The sequence below is a fragment of the Salvelinus sp. IW2-2015 genome, linkage group LG8 (assembly GCF_002910315.2).
Source record: "Salvelinus sp. IW2-2015 linkage group LG8, ASM291031v2, whole genome shotgun sequence".
Lineage (NCBI taxonomy): Eukaryota > Metazoa > Chordata > Actinopteri > Salmoniformes > Salmonidae > Salvelinus > Salvelinus sp. IW2-2015.
Genome location: NC_036848.1, coordinates 49,917,930 through 49,936,541, shown reverse-complemented (window position 1 = coordinate 49,936,541; position 18,612 = coordinate 49,917,930). Strand labels below are relative to the sequence as shown.

Sequence of the window (18,612 nt, the reverse complement as noted above, 5' to 3'; positions counted from 1 at the left end):
TTAGGTTAGTATTGTGGATAACTACAATGTTGTTGATCCATCCTCAGTTTTCTCCTATCACAGCCATTAAACTCTGTAACTGTTTTAAAATCACCTGATGAAATCCCTGAGCGGTTTCCTTCCTCTCCAGCAACTGAGTTAGGAAGGACGCCTGTATCTTTGTTTTATCTGATTCTGATTATCATCATTTGAAGTTTCACGATCTGAGATAGGTGGAGGCCATGGTTTCGTTGAATTGACATGGAATGACCCCCATGTTTTATACCTGAGCCTCGTCAGGTCATCAGACCGAAAAACCCCTGACTCAACTGTATAACCAGCCTTTCATCTTTCCACAAACATCTAAACCGTATAAGGCGTTTCATCTTTCTACAAACATCTAAACTTGTTTTAACCAGCCTTTCATCTTTCTACAAAACATCAAACTGTTTAACCAGCCTTTCTCTTTTCTACAAACATCTAAACTGTTTAACCAGCCTTTCATCTCTCTAAAACATCTAAACTTTTAACCAGCCTTTCATCTCTCTACAACATCTAAACTGTTTAACCAGCTCATCTTTCTACAAACATCTAAACGGTTTAACCAGCCTTTCATCTCTCTACAAACATCTAAACTGTTTAACCAGCCTTTCATCTTTCTACAAACATCTAAACTGTATAACCAGCCTTTCATCTTTCTACAAACATCTAAACGGTTTAACCAGCCTTTCATCTCTCTACAAACATCAAACTGTTTACACCAGCCTTTCATCTCTCTACAAACATCTAAACTGTTTAACCAGCCTTTCATCTTTCTACAAACATCTAAACAGTATAACCAGCCTTTCATCTTTCTACAAACATCTAAACGTATAACCAGCCTTTCATCTTCTACAAACATCTAAACTGTTTAACCAGCCTTTCATCTTTCTCAAACATCTAAACTGTATAACCAGCCTTTCATCTTCTACAAACATCTAAACGGTTTAACCAGCCTTTCATCTTCTTTACAAACATCTAAACTGTTTAACCAGCCTTTCATCTTTCTACAAACATCAAACTGTTTAACCAGCCTTTCATCTTTCTACAAACATCTAAACTGTATAACCAGCCTTTCATCTTTCTACAAACATCTAAACTGGTATTAACCAGCGCTTTTCAGTCTTTCTACAAACATCTCTACATTGGTTGTTAGATGTACTGTACATCATGCACTGTAAATAACAAACAATCATGAGTTCATAAGTAAACGAACACCATTGGGATAAAGATACAAGACAAAACATCAATCAAGACAGTTGATCGAGTCATCTGGCACAAAGATTTGGCTGAAGAACATGCTCGGTTATATTACAGATATATATCACTAAGTAAAGGGAGGGGAAAATGTATTCGCTTTGACCTCCAAAACCAGGGCAAGATTTATACCTGGCGAAAGAAGCATTCAAACCACATAGTTTAAGGTCTGMGTTTCTTATTACCAAACCACCAGGGTGCTATTCACTGTCTTTGCTCAGCCATCTAAAATAAGCTTAATGACTGGACTGAGTGGTAGGCCTCTTAGGTTGTGATGGTTCCCAGGGCCTTGTACTTTCTCTGTAACTAACATTTGAGTTACAGAGCTCGAGTTGAGTGTGCTTGACCCTCTCACCTACCTGACTAATTCAGATTGGTGGAAGCAATCCATCACATTTTAGTACATTGTCCTAACCAGCTAAATGTTGGATGGCAAGTGGACGCTTTCATGTCTTTCACTAACAACTCTTTTATACAAATTAAATCTCTTACTGAGTCTGGTCCACACATGGCAAGAAGCTATGTTGAGCCAACTCTTTAAATACTAAATTGAACAGTCTTCTTCAAGGAATTGGACTCACCAGGCCACCTAAATAGCTACTACATGCATTCATATATTTTATCTGTACACCAAAACACGATAACTGTGTTCAAGTTCTTTGTAGAACAAGAAAGTACTTGACTTAAAAGTTACAAGTTATAGGCCTATACCCAAGGGTTCAATGTTCTATTCAGTGCTCTAGCTTTAAAGATAAATGTTTGAAGGTTAAACGCATCATTGGTTCCGTTGTTTACTCTAGTGGTCTACTCTAGTGGTCTATTGAAGTGATCTACTCTAGTGGTCTACTCTAGCGCGCGTCTATTGAAGTGATCTACTCTAGTGGTCTACTCTAGTGGTCTATTGAAGTGATCTACTCTAGTTGTCTACTCTAGTGGGTCTATTGAAGTGATCTACTCTAGTGGTCTACTCTAGTGTCTATTGAAGCTGATCTTACTCTAGTGATTCTACTCTAGTGGTCTATTGAAGTGATCTACTCTAGTGGTCTACTCTAGTGGTTTATTCAGTTCAATGTTCAATCGACTGTGCTGTTTTACTGTTGAGTGGCCCTGAAGCCAATTGAACAGAACTTCCCAACAACTCTGTGTCTCAACACAACTGTGCTAGTGGACAGCCATGGAATAGAAGTTCCACTGACTGTTYTCTTGGTRGGGAGGGATGAATTGTTGTGACGGATATACTCATCATTTCTGGAGCAAGGCACTTAAACTCCCACACAAACTGCTCCAGGGGCACTGTAGTATGGCAGCCTCCTGCTCCAACCTGTATGTATATGCATATGTGTGTCTTTCGTAAGCGTTGGGATAAAGTGGAAGTTACATTTTCATTGGACCTTGTGTACAATTGGACGGATAAACTGATCTTGATCTCTTGATCTATTCAGTGTTCTAATGGACTGTTTAGTGGCCCAGCAAAGGTAAACAGAACTCCCGAGCTCTACTTTGTGTCTCAACACAATGACAACACTGGACAACCATGGAAGAAGTTCCAAGTTCCACTGACTAATCTTCAGAAGAATGAATTCTTGTGACATCGGTAGTGTACTATTTCAAAATGATGTTCCAGTGTTCTGTTTTACTGTTCAGTGGCCTGTTTAGAAGGTTAACATAACTCCCCAGCTCAACACGATGACTTCATGTAAGAAGTTCCACTGACTGTTGTCTTGGTTGGGAGGGATGAATTGTTTAGACAGTTCTGGCGCTGGTTTGGCACCAGTCATAGAGCGGATCAACCCTTACAGAAAAACCACATGATTTCACGTTGAAAATCACATCATTTCACATGAAATTTCACATGTTAAATCATGTGAAAACATGTGTTTTAGGAACACTTTACACATAATCAAGTTTTTACATGTTCCAGCCATTATTATGCCGTGAAGCAGCCTCCACTGGTGAGAACATGTAAAGCAAAAGGTGATAACGTGAAACCATGTGTTTTAGGTACACTTCACACGTGATCACATGTTATCACGTATTGCTTTACATGTTCTCACCAGTGGAGGCTGCTGAGGGGAGAACGGCTCATAATAATGGCTGGAACGGAGAGATTGGAATGGCATCAAACACATGGAAACAATGTGTTTGATACCATTCCGCCCATTCTGTTCCAGCCATTATCACAAGCCCGTCCCCCCCAATTAAGATGCCACCAACCTCCTGTGGTTGTCACCTGTTATCACATTAACTTCACATAAGATCACATATGATCACGTGATCACATAAAAACATGTGTTTTTGGAACACTTCACATGTATTCACGTGAAATTCATGTGTTTTTTCCGTAAGGGAACACTAAACACAAAGCAGCTGCTCAATAAAAGACCAGAGATGAGATTTACTCAGAAGTCCAGAGGAAAGACAGACACGATTGGAAGAAAAAAAACTGTGAAGAAAGAGGGAAGAGAGAGCAAATAAAATGTGACAATGAATGTGGATTTGTGACCTCTACACATCGTTCAGGAATGAGACCTTTCGCTTTGCCATGTGGTAAAAATCTGAGGTGAGTATGTGTTTTTTGGCCTTTGAAGATCCAATTCCATGACAGTCTTTGTCTCTCACATTCCCCGTCATGAATTCGAAAGCATTGGATTGGGGTAAGCACTGGCTTTGGGTTTCCACCATTTTTAAATCCATGACGGGGAGAAGGGTGGAGAATTGGGACGCAGACAATGTTTTGTACAGCAAGAAGAGGGAAGACCTATTCTGTAGCAGGTTTAAAAGGTGTCAGTCATGGAAATAACAGAATAGTATGGCCTGTACTTTGCCATGTTTACCATGTACCGTGTTTAAATCATGTATTGTACAACTACATACACCTAACCCACCAGCAGCACGTTGTGTTGTTTCATAGGCAGGCAACTAAGGCTACAGCCCAACTGGCGGACCGTGATTTTAACTTGTTTCCTGAGCAAATACGAAACAGGGTATTATTATTATATATTTCTTTGGACAAAAAATACTGAAAATAAACACCAGCAAATCTGCTCCAAGGGATTTTAATTTTGGAAATCTGTTCCAACGTAATCCCATGCATAATAYAGAGATATGTGATCGTATACAAATGTAAGCAAGGTTTGAAATGATTATGTTTTAATCAAATATTATATCTGTAGTCAATAAATTATTGTAGTCAATTTGTAGTCAACAAATTATTAGTAATTATGTTCTGGCCCCCCGACCATCCACTCAAGACAAAATATGCACTACAGTGCATCAACCTTTTCACCTGAGCGCTATAGTTACAGTAGTTGAGTGTGCCCCTGTCCATAATGTTACGCATTCTGCAGTTACTGCAGCCCAGATGGCGCACACGGCTTGTCGATAAAGTAAAGTCGGAGCTTTAGAAGTTACCCATAATAGCGTTATAACTCAATTTGAACCTATAACTCGAACTGGATGCCAGCGTATAAATTATACACCCAGAACAGAAAGCATTCTTCTGCAAATCCATCTCTATCAGGAGATAAAAGGAAAAGAAGGCATTGTACTGCAGTAAATCTGGACTGCTCTGTCTAGATGCCCTCTCACACACACATGCATGCACGCACAAACACGCGCAAACAAATTAACGACAAACACACATACACTGGAATGAACTGCCTGGAAATCACATACAAGCACAAGCATACAGACATGCAGGGCCGGTTCCAGGCATAAGCAACATAAGCGACCGCTTTGAGCCCCACGGCTGCTAGGGGGCACCCACCCATTCTTTGACAATAATATAAAATTGGGGGACTCTGGATCAGCAGTTTTTCTCTTTTTATGTCAGTCACTGACAGAGACTCAAATAGCCCATGTCAGTGTTAATTTTGGCAGCTATTTTAGTTTTAGTCTTAAAATAACTTTTAGTCTTAGTAAAATGTTTGTAATTTCATCCATAGTTAGTTTTAATTATTATTAGTCGACTAAAACTGGAGTATTTTAGTCTCGTTTTTGTCAAACAGGTCACCTTTGGCTCAGTTGGTAGAGCATGGTGCTTGCAATGCCAGAGTTGTGGGTTCAATTCCCACAGGGGACCAGTATTAAAATGTATGCACTCACTAACTGTAAATAGCTCTGGATTAGAGAGTCTGCTAAATGACTAAAATCTCACAGTCATAACTGTCAAGGGAGTAAATAACAGGAGAGAATTTGAGGCCAGAATTATTACTGTACTCCTAAAATTCAACAAAAATCAACCACAACTCGCATTTGTGGACTACAATGCGAGTGTGTCAACACAGACTAATGAATAACAGCACACATGGGAAAACAGAGCTTCTGTCGTGATCAAAGAAAACATTGTTTCTAGTTGAGGTTAGTTACAAGTCTAGTCACAACTGCCTGAAATATTATGCATGTATGCTGGCTTATGATAGGACAAAACAGATGAAAAGGAGTTTCATGTCAAATTAAATGCCCATTAGTCTCACATGGAATTCTTGTCTCGTCCCATTTTCATCAACTAAAATGAAAAGTAATTTGTAATAGTTTGCGTTTTTTTCCAGGGCATCTCTTCTAGCTATCGTCATAGTTTTATTCAGGAATAAGTCGTTGATGAGTACTTTCCCTCATAGTTATTGTTGATGAAATTAACACTGCCATTCCATGTCAGCTAAATGTTCTTAGATTGGTAAATTAGTCTAGTCAGCTGTCTAAACTTGTAGTAATCATGGTTGAATTACCAACCGGGCACGTGGGGATTTTGTTAGTCACTCTCACTCAGATGTCATAATAACATGGTATAAGTCATGGCAAAATGTGTAGAATTGCAGGAAATTAACTGTAAAACTGCAKATTTTTCTCTTTGCCCCATGACAAAATGAGTAAAACTGCAGCAAACTTGCTTTAAAACTGCAACATTTTCAAGTCCCGTGGCAAAATGTGTAGAATTGCAGGAAATTGACTCTACAATTATATATTTTGTCTCTGCCGTCAAGAGGGGGGCCACTAAAATGTTTTGCCCATGAGGTCTGGGGGCCCCTAACAAAATTTAGCTTTGGACCCCAAAAGGCTAGAGCCGGCCCTGCACGCATGCATGCACACACATACGCACACACACACACGCATGCATTGATTTACCAGTGATGCGCTTGCCATGACAAGCATTCCCCTTGCTTCCTATTCTCTGTGGGACTGTCTTGGAAAAAGCATGAGTCACGTCATTCCATTGTCAAATTAACATCAAACAACTCTAGGTGAATGTACTAAAGACATAAAACAGGTCATTGGCCGTATTTAAAGTGATTCTCCGGTACTTTTGTATACGTTTTAGCCAGTAGTGAAAGTAGTGCTCATGAGCTGGAAATTGTGTACTACGTCACCTATGTGCAGATATTTGCACCACGTCATTGCTCTCTCTCTTTGCTGATGTGTGTGCATCTTGTTAGTTGTCACTCAAATGGTGAGGGGCTGAAGATCATTGGCTAGAACTCAAATTGCTAGGGAGTTGGCCCACATGGGAGGAAATGTAGGGAAAATGGCGCAGCACAGCTTCCAGAATAACAGTTGCTTTCAAACTAGGGATTTTGTGGCTAATTGAGGTAAAACAGTAATTCTGCTCATAGATTATGCATGTATGAACTACACATTGACACATCCAGCCCAAAGCGGGAAGTTTCAAAAGTTCCGGAGCATGTCTTTAATGTTGTGTAAAATGGTAGTGCTTCCTATTCTCTGTGGGACACGGGAAAATTATTTACATAAAATAAATTACTATGTATCATGTGTCACTGTAACATAAAACAAATGCACCTACTGTACACTGTAATATGAAATACAGAATTGTACTTGCCACCTTGCTCCCTTTAAGTTACTGTCAAATTCATGGCAACCCCTTTACAGTGCATGATTTACTACAGCTATTACAATGTAGGGTGATGGCCTGTGACACCATACAGTACAGACTCCAGTTAAAGGTATTTAAGACGTATTACAGCGTATTACAGCGCTTTATCCAGACCAGGGCCATTGACACCACATCATAGATGCTTTCCATGACATTTCCTGATGTGTCATGTGTCACTTTAACATTAAACAACTCTAGGTGAAGATATTTCAGACTTATTACAGGTATTGAAGGTATTTTAGATGGTGTCAAAAATTATTAGTGCAGGGGAGAGGACGAAGCCTGTGAAATCCAGTAACATGAACCTCTGACTCTCCACCTGTATTTCAACCCCTACCTTTTAACTTCCATACCAGGTCACACTTTTCCATAGTAAGGAGGAAGATGAGAAAGGGGGGGGGGTGGAGGAAGAAGACATAAGAGGAGGAGGAGGAGAGGGAGGGAAAGGAAGAGGAGGAGGAGAATAGGGAGGACAAGTAGGAAGGAACCACCACTCACACAGTTGTCTTCAGAGCCAGAAGCAATGAATCGTCCACAGGGTGAAAAGGCTGCGGTGCAGGGATGACAGCGATTCAAGTGGTTCTCATACCGCCGCACACACCTATGGAGAGACAACAGAGTGGGAGATTTAAAGAATGACAATGAAAACTACTATTGCTGCTCTATTTGAAAGGGCAAATCAGTAGTGACATTTCATGATTCTGCTTAGATTTATTTAGGTGTGTTGTATTTCAGTTATTATGGATCCCCAGTAACTCTCCCTGGGGTCCAGCAACAATTAAGGCAGTAACATACAATAAAATACAATTTTGAAACATTAAAATACATTTTACAACAGATTTCTCAATACATTTGCAAACGATGGCCTCAGTCCTGGTATCCACAGTCGTTCTTATTGGGTGGTTGTGTTTGTGTGGTTACCCAGGATGCCAAATATTTCCACTAGTTGCAAAAATGCCTTGTTCAGAACACACACACACAACACACAAACATACTGATTTACGAGAATGTAAAATGTCAAACATCTCACTATTGAGATCTCAAAGAGAAGCAGTATCAAATATCACATTTATTCTGCTACCCTTAGGGACTAGGAACGAACCTAGTCTAGCAGCAAAGTGCCACTGCACCCCAGAGCAAGCTCCTTTCAGCACAAAATAAAACAGGGTTCCCAGGTGTCAACATGGGAGTGGTGCCCAATGAGTTACAGTACCAAATAAAATCCAAGTTTATTGGTCGTGTACACAGATTTATAGATGTTATCGCTGGTGCAGTGAAATGATTGTGTTTCTAGCTCCATCAGTGCAGTAATACCTAGCAATAAAAATCTAATAAAAAACTATACACACATAATCCAGAAAAAAWMTGAAATATCAGAACGAGCGATGTCAGAGACCGTAAAATATAAACATACACTGAGTACACCAAACATTAGGAACACGTTGCCCTCAAAACACCCTCAATTCATCGGGGCATCGACTCCACAAGGTGACGAAAGGGTTCCACAGGGATGATGGCCCATGTTGACTCCAATGCTTCTGAAGGGACTGTACATACAGTATGTATAGTATGTATAATACTGTATTATAGTCAAGGGACATCCTATGTACAGTGCATTTGGAAAGTATTCAGGCCCCTTCCTTTTTTTCACATTTAGTTTCGTTAGAGCCRTTTTCTAATATGGATTCAATAAAAAATTAGCATCATCAATCTAGACACAATAACCCATAATGACAAAGCGAAAACAAGTTTTGATTGATTGGACATGATTTGGAAAGGCACACACCTGTCTATATAAGGTCCCACAGTTGACAGTGAATGTCAGAGCAAAAATCAAGCCATGAGGTCGAAGGATTTTTCCGTAGAGCTCTGACACAGGATTGTGTCGAAGCACAGATCTGGGGAAGGGTACCAAAAACATTCTGCAGCATTGAAGAACACAGTGGCTCATTCTTAAATGGAAGAAGTCTGGAACCACCAAGACTCATCCTAGAGCTGGCCGCCCGGCCAAACTGAGCAATCAGGGGAGAAGGGCCTTGGTCAGGGAGGTGACCAAGAACCTGATGGTCAATCTGACAGACCTCCAGAGTTCCTCTGTGGCGATGGGAGAACCTTCCAGAAGGACAACAATCTCTGCAGCACTCCACCAATCAGGCCTGTATGGTAGAATGGCCTGAAGGAAACCACTCCTCAGTAAAAGGCACATGACAGCCCACTTGGAGTTAGCCTAACGGCATCTCAGACKATGAGAAACAAGATTCTCTGGTCTGATGAAACCAAGATTGAACCCTTTGGCCTGAATGCCAAGCGTCACGTCTGGAGGAAACCTGGCACCATCCTTATGGTGAAGCATGGTGGTGGCAGCGTCATGCTGTGGGAATGTTTTTCAGCGGCAGGGACTGGGAGACTAGTCAGGATCGAGGGAAAGATAAATGGAGTAAAGTACAGAGAGATCCTTGATGAAAACCTGCTCCAGAGCGCTCAGGACCTCAGACTGGGGTGAGGGTTCACCTTCCAACAGGACAACCCTAAGCACACAACCAAGACAACACAGGAATGGCTTCGGGACAAGTCTCAATGTCCTTGAATGATCCATCCAGAGCCCGGACTTGAACCCGATCGAACATCTCTGGAGAGACCTGTGCAGCGAAGCTCCCCATCCAACCTGACAGAGCTTGAGAGGATCTGCAGAGAAGAATGGGAGAAACTACCCAAATACAGGTGTACCAAGCTTGTAGCGTCATATCCAAGAAGACTCGAGGCTGTAATCGCTGCTTCAACAAAGTACTGAGTAAAGGGTCTGAATACTTATGTAAATGTGATATCTGTTTTTATTTTTAATATATTTGCAAAACTCTAAAAACCTGTTCTTGCTTTGTCATTATGGTGTATTGTGTGTAGATTGATGAAAAAAWATATATATATTTATAAGGCTGTAATGGAGCAAAAAGTGGAAAAAGTCAAGGGGCCTGAATACTTTCCGAATGTACTGTAACTACTGCCTTACACATATACACTGAGTATACAAAACATTAGGAACACCTACCTAATATTATGTTGCACCGCACCCCCCTTTTGTCCTCAGAACAGCCTCAATTCATCGGGGCATGGACTCTACAAGGTGTGGAAAGCGTTCCACATGGATGCTTGCCCATGTGGACTCCAATGCTTCCCACAGCTGTGCCAAGTTGGCTGGATGTCCATTGGGTGGTGAACCATTCTTGATATACATGGTAAATTGTTGAGCMTGAAACACCCAGCAGCGTTGCAGTTCTTTACACACTCACTACCATACCCCATTCAATGGCACTTCAATATTTTCCCTCTGAATGGCACACATACACAATCCATGTCTCAGTTGTCTCAAGGCTTAAACATCCTTCTTTAACCTGATGAGGACAGGGGGTGCTATTTTCACTTTTGGGGAAAATCGTATGATATTTAAACGGCCTCGTACTCAATTCTTGCTCTTACAATATGCATATTATTATTACTATTGGATAGAAAACACTCTCTAGTTTCTAAAACCGTTTGAATTATTTCTCTAAGTGAAACAGAACTCTTTTTACAGACCATTTCCTATCCGGAAGTGAGATTTCCAAAAGCGAAGTCTCTCTTCAAGAGCTTGTCTATAAAAGGGCATGTCACTTARGACTGTAGAAACACGTCATACACCTTCCCCTGGGTGTCATGCGGAAGTGAGAGTAGAAATGACTTGATTATCTCGTTCAGGGATTGTATACAACCTCTTGGATGAGAAGTGCCACTTTATTTTTTTTGGAAGGCGCGAAGTTGGATCTGGATCGCTCCTGGAAAACCGTCGTTATAGGTAATATGATCTCTGGCTTCGATTTTATTTGATACATGTCACAATATCATCCTAAAGTATGTTTTTTCAATATAGTTTAATTATATTATTGAAATGTATTCTGGACTTTAGACGTGATGCGACGCAAGAATTTTGTCAAGACGGAGAGGTTAGCACAGCACGCCAGTGTGCTTGCTAATTCAAGAGGGAAATCGTTCGTTCTGGTTCCAAATAAAGACGGTTCTGAACAAAGGACCCCTTGGAGAACATTCTGATGGAAGATCAACAAAGATAAGACCCAATTGGATACTATTTCATTATATCTGTCGAACTGTGCTATCGCTAGCGTTTGACTAGAATCAATGCTGCTGTGTGTTAGCATTGTAGTAAGCTAAATATAACGATATATTGTGTTTCGCTGTAAAACACTTCAAAAATCGGAAATATGCTGTATTCGCAAGATCTTTGCTTTCATTAGCTATCCACCATATATTTTTCTGAAATGTTTTATGATGAGTAATTAGGTAGTTGACGTTGGTGTGCTGTATTTACTCTGGCTACTACCGTGCGATTTCTGACTGTAGCTATGATGGTAGCTATGATGGTAGCAGTAATGTAAAACTGATTTATAGCTAAAATATCACATTTTTCGAACAAACATAGATTTATTGTGTAACATGTTATAGGACTGTCATCTGAGGTAGTTTTTCTAGGTTATTTAGGTTGGTCTAGGTTAGTTAGGTTGGCTTGTGCATGCTACCTGCATGCTACCGTTGCTGTGAAAAACTGTCTGTCTGTCTTTGTATTTGTGGTGAACTAACATAAATATATGTGGTGTTTCGCTGTTAAACATTTTAAAAATCGGAAATATTGGCTCTATTCACAAGATCTTTGTCTTTCATTTCTATCCACCATATATTTTTCTGAAATGTTTTATGAGTGTAATTAGGTAGTTGACGTGTGTCTGTATTTACTCTGGCTACTACGTGCGATTCTGACTGTAGCTATGATGGTAGCAGTAATGTAAACTGATTTATAGCTAAAATATGCACATTTTCGAACAAAAACATAGATTTATTGTGTAACATGTTATAGGACTGTCATCTGAGGTAGTTTTTTCTAGGTTATTTAGTGGTTTCTAGGTTACTTAGGTTGGCTTGTGCATGCTACCTGCATGCTACCGTTGCTGTGAAAACTGTCTGTCTGTCTTTTGTATTTGGTGGTGAGCTAACATAAGTATATGTGGTGTTTCTCTGTAAAACATTTAAAAAATCGGACATGTTGCTGAATTCACAAGATGTTTATCTTTCAAATGCTGTATTGGACTTGTTAATGTGTGAAAGTTAAATATTTCAAAAAAAAAAATTTGAATTTGCCGCTCTTCCTTTTCAGTGGAATGTGGGAGGAGTTCCGCTAGCGGAACTCCTGGCCCAGACAGGTTAACCTGCCTCCTCCCCTTAATTTTCAATGATTGAAGTGGATTTAACAGGTGACATCAATAAGGGATCATAGCTTTCACCTGGATTCACCAGGTCTGCCGTCCAAACACTTAAAAGACACACCCTCGTCCACTTACCCTCGCCTTATGCCCTTGGGGGAATCCCGGTCGCCATCTTGGAGGGCAGGCCAACTGATTAGCCCAGCAAGAGAAGTTTGCAACGTAAGCCCCTCAGCCTTCGTTTTTAGTCGAGTTTGCGAGTGTACAATTATGTTCACTCCGGGGCCTGAAACTCCCCATAATTAAATTTGCAACGATTGTACATCCGCTAAGAAAAGTCAGCAAAAACTTTAAAAAACAACATCAAAAGGAGAAGTCAACATACAAGTGTAAGTTCTTTAAGGAATACCTAGGATAGGATAAAGTAATCCTTCTAACCCCCCCCCTCCCCCTTAAAAGAGTTAGATGCACTATTGTAAAGTGGTTGTTCCACTGGATATCATAAGGTGAATGCACCAATTTGTAAGTCGCTAAATAACTTAAATGTAAATGTAAATGTAAGTAAAAACGAATGCAAATAAGTCAGAAATGTTGCTACTATTGCACATGACGGCACCACAAACACGTCTCGTAAAAAGTAAATATGTTTTTGTTTGGTTGTCTTTTGGAAATTGTAGAAATAAAAGCATTTCCTTCTTCAGAAGTTCCAGCTACGCAGGCTAACGTTAGTTAGCTAAATCATTTGCTAGCTATCATAAAGTAGGCGCATATTAATAATTAGATACTTAATATAAGTAGATATGCATAATTGACTGTAGCGCATTTAAAGCACCCACAAGCTACCGGTGGCTGAAAACACAATAATCGCGGGATGAACGAGTGATGAATTTCCGGTCCATTTAAAAATCATTCCTTCCTCCCTCGCCCCTTGCCCTGCAAATGTATACTCGTCAGACGTCATGATACGTCATCAGAAGTGTCCACTTAATTTGAGGGCTGAGGGGATAGGGTGTGTCTTTTAAGTGTTTGGACCACAGCCCTGGATTAATTCTACTGTAGTACAGGCTAACAAACTGAGCTGAGCCTTGCTCTCTGCTAATGAACAATGTTGGATGTTGTGTGTGTGTGTGTGTGTGTGTGTGTGTCCTGGACTTTCACATTATAATCTCATCAGACCAAAAACTAGGTAAAACCTAATGACTGGTGTCCTCATAGGGGCCCATAACAGATGTGGATGGTGGTGGGGTGAACACCTTATTTTACATTGTGTAAACCACCAATAGGTGAATGTCAATGTTAACGGGAATGTTAACATACAGACAGACAGACATACAGATACAGAGACAGGTAGACAGATGAACAGACATACAGACAGTGAGCCAGACAGACAGGCTGACAGACACTAGCAAGCTCTGCCGCCGTAGTGAAACTTTGTTGCCAAAACAAAATAAGATGGCATTACAAAGTCAAAGGTCATGAAGCTTTCAATTCCAGCCAAACAAGTGGCAGAATGGTAGATTTTTCCACGTTGCTGGCTCTGAGATTAAAACCAGCGACCTTTCGGTTACTGGTCCAACGCTCTTAACCGCTATCTACAATCACACTGATGATGAAACATGGTGAAGCCCCAAAATTGCCTACCCTGGAAACCTGTGTTTCAGACACAAGGAAGTGGATGGCTGCAAATGTTTTACTTTTAAACTCGGACCAAACAGAGGTGCTAGTTCTAGGTCCCAAGAAACAAAGAGATCTGCTGTTTGATCTAACAATTTATCTCAATGGTTGCAGTCYTCTCAAATAAAACTGTGAAGAACCTCAGCATTAGTCTGGACCCTGATGTCTCTTTTGACAAAATTGTCAAAAACATTTCAAAAGCAGCTTTTTTCTATCTTTGTAACATTGCAAAAATCAGAAACCTTTAGTCTAAATATTATGCAAAGAAGCAAATCCATGCTTTTTCACTTCAAGATTAGACTACTGCAATGCTCTACTCTCCGGCAACCCGGATAAGGCACTAAATAAACTTCAGCTAGTGCTAAATATGGCTTCTAGAATCTTGACTAGAATCTCAAAACTTTATCATATTACTCCAGTGCTTGCATCTCTACACTGGCTTCCTGTTAAGGATAGGGCTGATTTCAAGGTTTTACTGCTAACCTACAAAGCATTACATGGACTTGCTCGTACCTCTATCTCCGATTTGGCCCTGCCGTAAGAGACTGGTACCAGACGAGCCTGGTGGGAGGAGCTATAAGAGGACAGGCTCATTCTAATGGCTGGAATGGAATCAATGGAACGGAGTCAAACATGTTGTTTCCATGTGTTTGGTACAATTCTATTGATTCCATTCCAGCCATTACAATGAGCCTGTCCTCCTATAGCTCCTCCCACCAGCCTCCACTGGAACATACCTACACGTACTCTACGGTCACAAGATGCATGCCTCCTTATTGTTCCTAGAATTTCTAAGCAAACAGCTGTGGGCTTTCTCCTATAGAGCTCCATTTTTATGGAATAGTCTGCCGATCCATGTGAGAGACGCAGACTCGGTCTCAACCTTTAAGTCTTTACTGAAGACTCATCTCTTATGTAGGTCCTATGATTGAGTGTAGTCTGGCCCAGGGGTATGAAGGTGAATGGCAAGGTACTGGAGTGACGAACCACCCTTGCTGTCTCTGCCTGGCCGGCTCCCCTCTGTCCACTGGCATTCTCTGCCTCTGGGGGCTGAGTCACAGGCTTGCTAGCGTTCTCCCATGCCGTCTCTGAGAGGGATGCATAATGTCTTGCCAGGCTTTTTTTCGCTATACTCGACTTGAGTGGGTTGAGTCAATGACGTGATCTTCCTGTCCGGATTTGCACCCCCTCGGGTTTGTGCGGTGGGGGAGATCTTTGTGGGCTATACTCGGCCTTGTCTCAGGGTAGTAAGTTGGTGGTCTGTTGATATTCATCTGGTGGTGTGGGGCTGTGCTTTGGCAAAGTGGGTAGGGTTATACCCTTCCTGGTTGACCCTGTCCAGGGGTATTGTCGGGCAGGGCCACAGCGTCCCCCCGACCCCTCCTGTCTCAGTCTCCAGTATCTATGCTGCAATAGTCTATGTGCCAGGGGGCTAGGGTCAGTCTGTCCAATCTGGTGTAATTCTCCTGTCTTATCTGGTGTCCTGTGTGATCTTAAGTATGCTCCCTCTAATTCTCCAATCTCTCTCTCCCCTTCTCGGAGGACCTGAGCGATAGGACCCTGCCTCAGGACTACTTGGCCTGATGAACTTTGGCTGTCCCCATCCCCAGTCCACCTTGTCATGCTGTTGCTCCAGTTTCAACTGTTCAGCCTGCAGCTATGGAACCCTGACCTGTTTACTGGATGTGCTACCTTATCCCAGACCTGCTGTTTTGAGTCTCTCACGCGACCTCTCTCACTCGACCTCTGAATGCACGGCAATGAAAAGCCAACTGACATTTACTCCTGAGGTGCTGACCTGTTGCACCCTCTATAACCACTGTGATTATTAGTTGACCCTGCTGGTCATCTATGAGCGTTTGAACATCTTGAAGAACAATCTGGTCTTAATGGCCATGTACTCTTATAATCTCTACCGCGCACAGCCAGAAGAGGACTGGCCACCCCTCAGAGCCTGGTTTCTTCCTAGGTTCCTGCCTTTCTAGGGAGTTTTTCCTAGCCACAGTGCTTCTACATCTGCATTGCTTGCTGTTTGGGGTTTTAGGCTGGGTTTCTGTATAAGCACTTTGTGACATCCGCTGATGTAAAAAGTGCTTTATAAATACATTTGATTGATAACAGACAGACGACCTAATGCTTTTTTGTCTCACTGTGACTGAGCAGTAGGAGGAGGAGGATGGAAAGGAGAAAGAAGGAGGAGGATGGAGAGGAGGAGGGACAGGAGAATGAAGGAGGGAAAGGAGAATGAAGGAGAATGAAGGAGGAGGGAAAGGAGAATGAAGGAGGAGGAGGGAAAGGAGAATGAAGGAGAAGGAGGGAAAGGAAAAAGAGGAGGAMGAGAAGGGAGGAGGGAAAGGAGAAAGAGGAGGAGGAGAAGGGAGGAGGGAAAGGAGAAAGAGAAGGGAGGAGGGAAAGGAGAATGAAGGATGAGGGAAATGAGAAGGGAGGAGGGAAAGGAGAATGAAGGAGGAGGAGGGAAAGGAGAAGGAAGAGGAGGAGGAAGGAGGAAAAGGAGGGAAATGAGAAAGGAGGAGGGAAAGGAGAATGAAGGAGGGAAATGAGAAGGGAGGAGGGAAAGGAGAATGAAGGAGGAGGAGGTAAAGGAGAAGGAAGGAGGAGGGAAAGGAGAAGGAAGGAGGAGGTAAAGGAGAAGGAAGGAAAGGAGAAGGGGGGAGGAGGAGGAAGAGGAGGGAAAGGAGAAGGAAGAAGAGGAGGAGGAGGGAAATGAGAAGGGAGGAGGGAAAGGAGAATGAAGGAGGGAAATGAGAAGGGAGGAGGGAAAGGAGAAGGAAGAGGAGGAGGGGGAAAGGAAAAGGAAGGAGGAGGGGGAGGTAAAGGAAGGAGGAGGAGGAGAAGGGAGGAGGAGGAGGAGGAGGGAAAGGAGAAGGAAGAGTGTGTGGGGATAATATTTTTCCTGATTAATGACAGCACAGAGAGGAAGAGGAAGAGGAGGAAACGGAGTTTGGTCCAACACACTTTGGTCCAACACACCATCCCAGCGTTCTCTGAGTGATAACAATGCATCGTGTGTGTGTGTGAGTGAGTGAGTGAGTGAGTGAGTGAGTGAGTGAGTGAGTGAGTGAGTGAGTGAGGGAGTGAAAGAGTGAGTGAGTGAGTGAGTGAGTGAGTGAGTGAGTGATGACAATGCGACATGCTGCTGATGACTAACCCAGACAGGGATAGGAAGGTCTGTTCCCCTTGGATCCGAGCCGACGACGTTACTAAATCCACCTTGGTCCTCTGAGTCACTCGTCAATGTAATCAACAAGCTAATCATAGAAATCATCTGGCTACTAAATGGCTAATGCTAGATTCCACTTCAATCACTGTCTCCTCAAAGGCTAGGTGAATAATATCATAGTCATTTTCCCATAAGAGGTTTTTGTAGCCACCATAATTGAATTTGCAGACCACTCTAAAGATAAAATATGTAAAAAGTTACTTTTTTTGCTTTATTTTATTATTTCTTCCCTTTCTTGAAACTAGACTGCATGATGTCATCCCTGTAAGAGACAGTCAAGTAATGCAACCACCTTTAACAAGGAAGCAGTTGGGCCAAAATTAGTTTTATTCTCTATTCATCCTTCTTTTTTTAAAGTTCCAGCGTATAATGCTAGATTACAGTATGGATTTAACAGTGGGGGTTTCCAGCAGATTTGGAGTTGAAGATATTTCTGAACTAAGCAGAAACAGACCGCTAGATATTCACTTTCATCTCAGAAACAGGAAGCATGCTGATGTGATGTTCAGGGCATGTATTCCCAAAGCATCTCAGAATAGGAGTGCTGATCTAGGATCAGTTTAGCATTTAAATCAAAATGCATAATAAGGCAGACCCACCTGATCCTAGATTAGCACTGCTACTCTGAGAGGCTTCTGACTACAGGCACAGAATCTTAGAACACTGGTTACCCAGCACATAATGATGGGGAATGTTTTTTTTTTTCTGCATCTGGGCTGTTGTCTCATTGTTTGGAAATGTGCTGGAGGCCACAACTGCACACACTATGACGTGTGTAGGGATAACACATTGCTGAGTAATAATAAATGCTGGTCAGTCCAGTGGTTTACATGGCTTATAAAGCCAGTTTCTCCCAACTGAGGCATCTATTCAAATAGGAGAAGCCACAGTACAGAAACATTGAAGTTTCAGTGGTAGCTGCGGTGCCAGTGGGAGAAAGAGTGTGTGTGTATTTCCTGGTAGATCTACACAACAGTTAAATTTAAACAACACGCAAGGAATATTACCCTTGGTGCTTAACCTACCCTGAAAAGCTTAATCAGAGTCCCAAATGGCACCCTATTCACTATCTAGGGCACTACTCTGGTCAGAAGTACCATTTGGGACGCAAAGGCATCTATTAACGTAAAGGTCATAATAAAAAGGAACGCTAATTCAAATGCTCTCATCCTGTGTGTGAGAACCAAACACCTTGGGTGTGTGTGTCCGTGTGTCTGTCTGTCTGGGTTTGTGTGTGTTTGTGRYTGTTTGTGCATGCATGTGTTTATCCTTCCCGAACCGACCGC

The 18,612-nt window shown here is 41.8% G+C and overlaps 1 protein-coding gene across 1 annotated transcript in view; it reads right to left on the bottom strand.

Moving 5' to 3' along the window:
* wdr27 (WD repeat domain 27) overlaps window positions 1-18,612 on the bottom strand; it is a 173,387-nt gene that overhangs the window by 62,262 nt on the left and 92,513 nt on the right. The window contains exon 23 of the mRNA XM_023993602.2: window positions 7,664-7,769. Coding sequence (XP_023849370.2) covers window positions 7,664-7,769 — 106 coding nt within the window. The remainder of the gene's footprint in view (window positions 1-7,663; window positions 7,770-18,612) is intronic.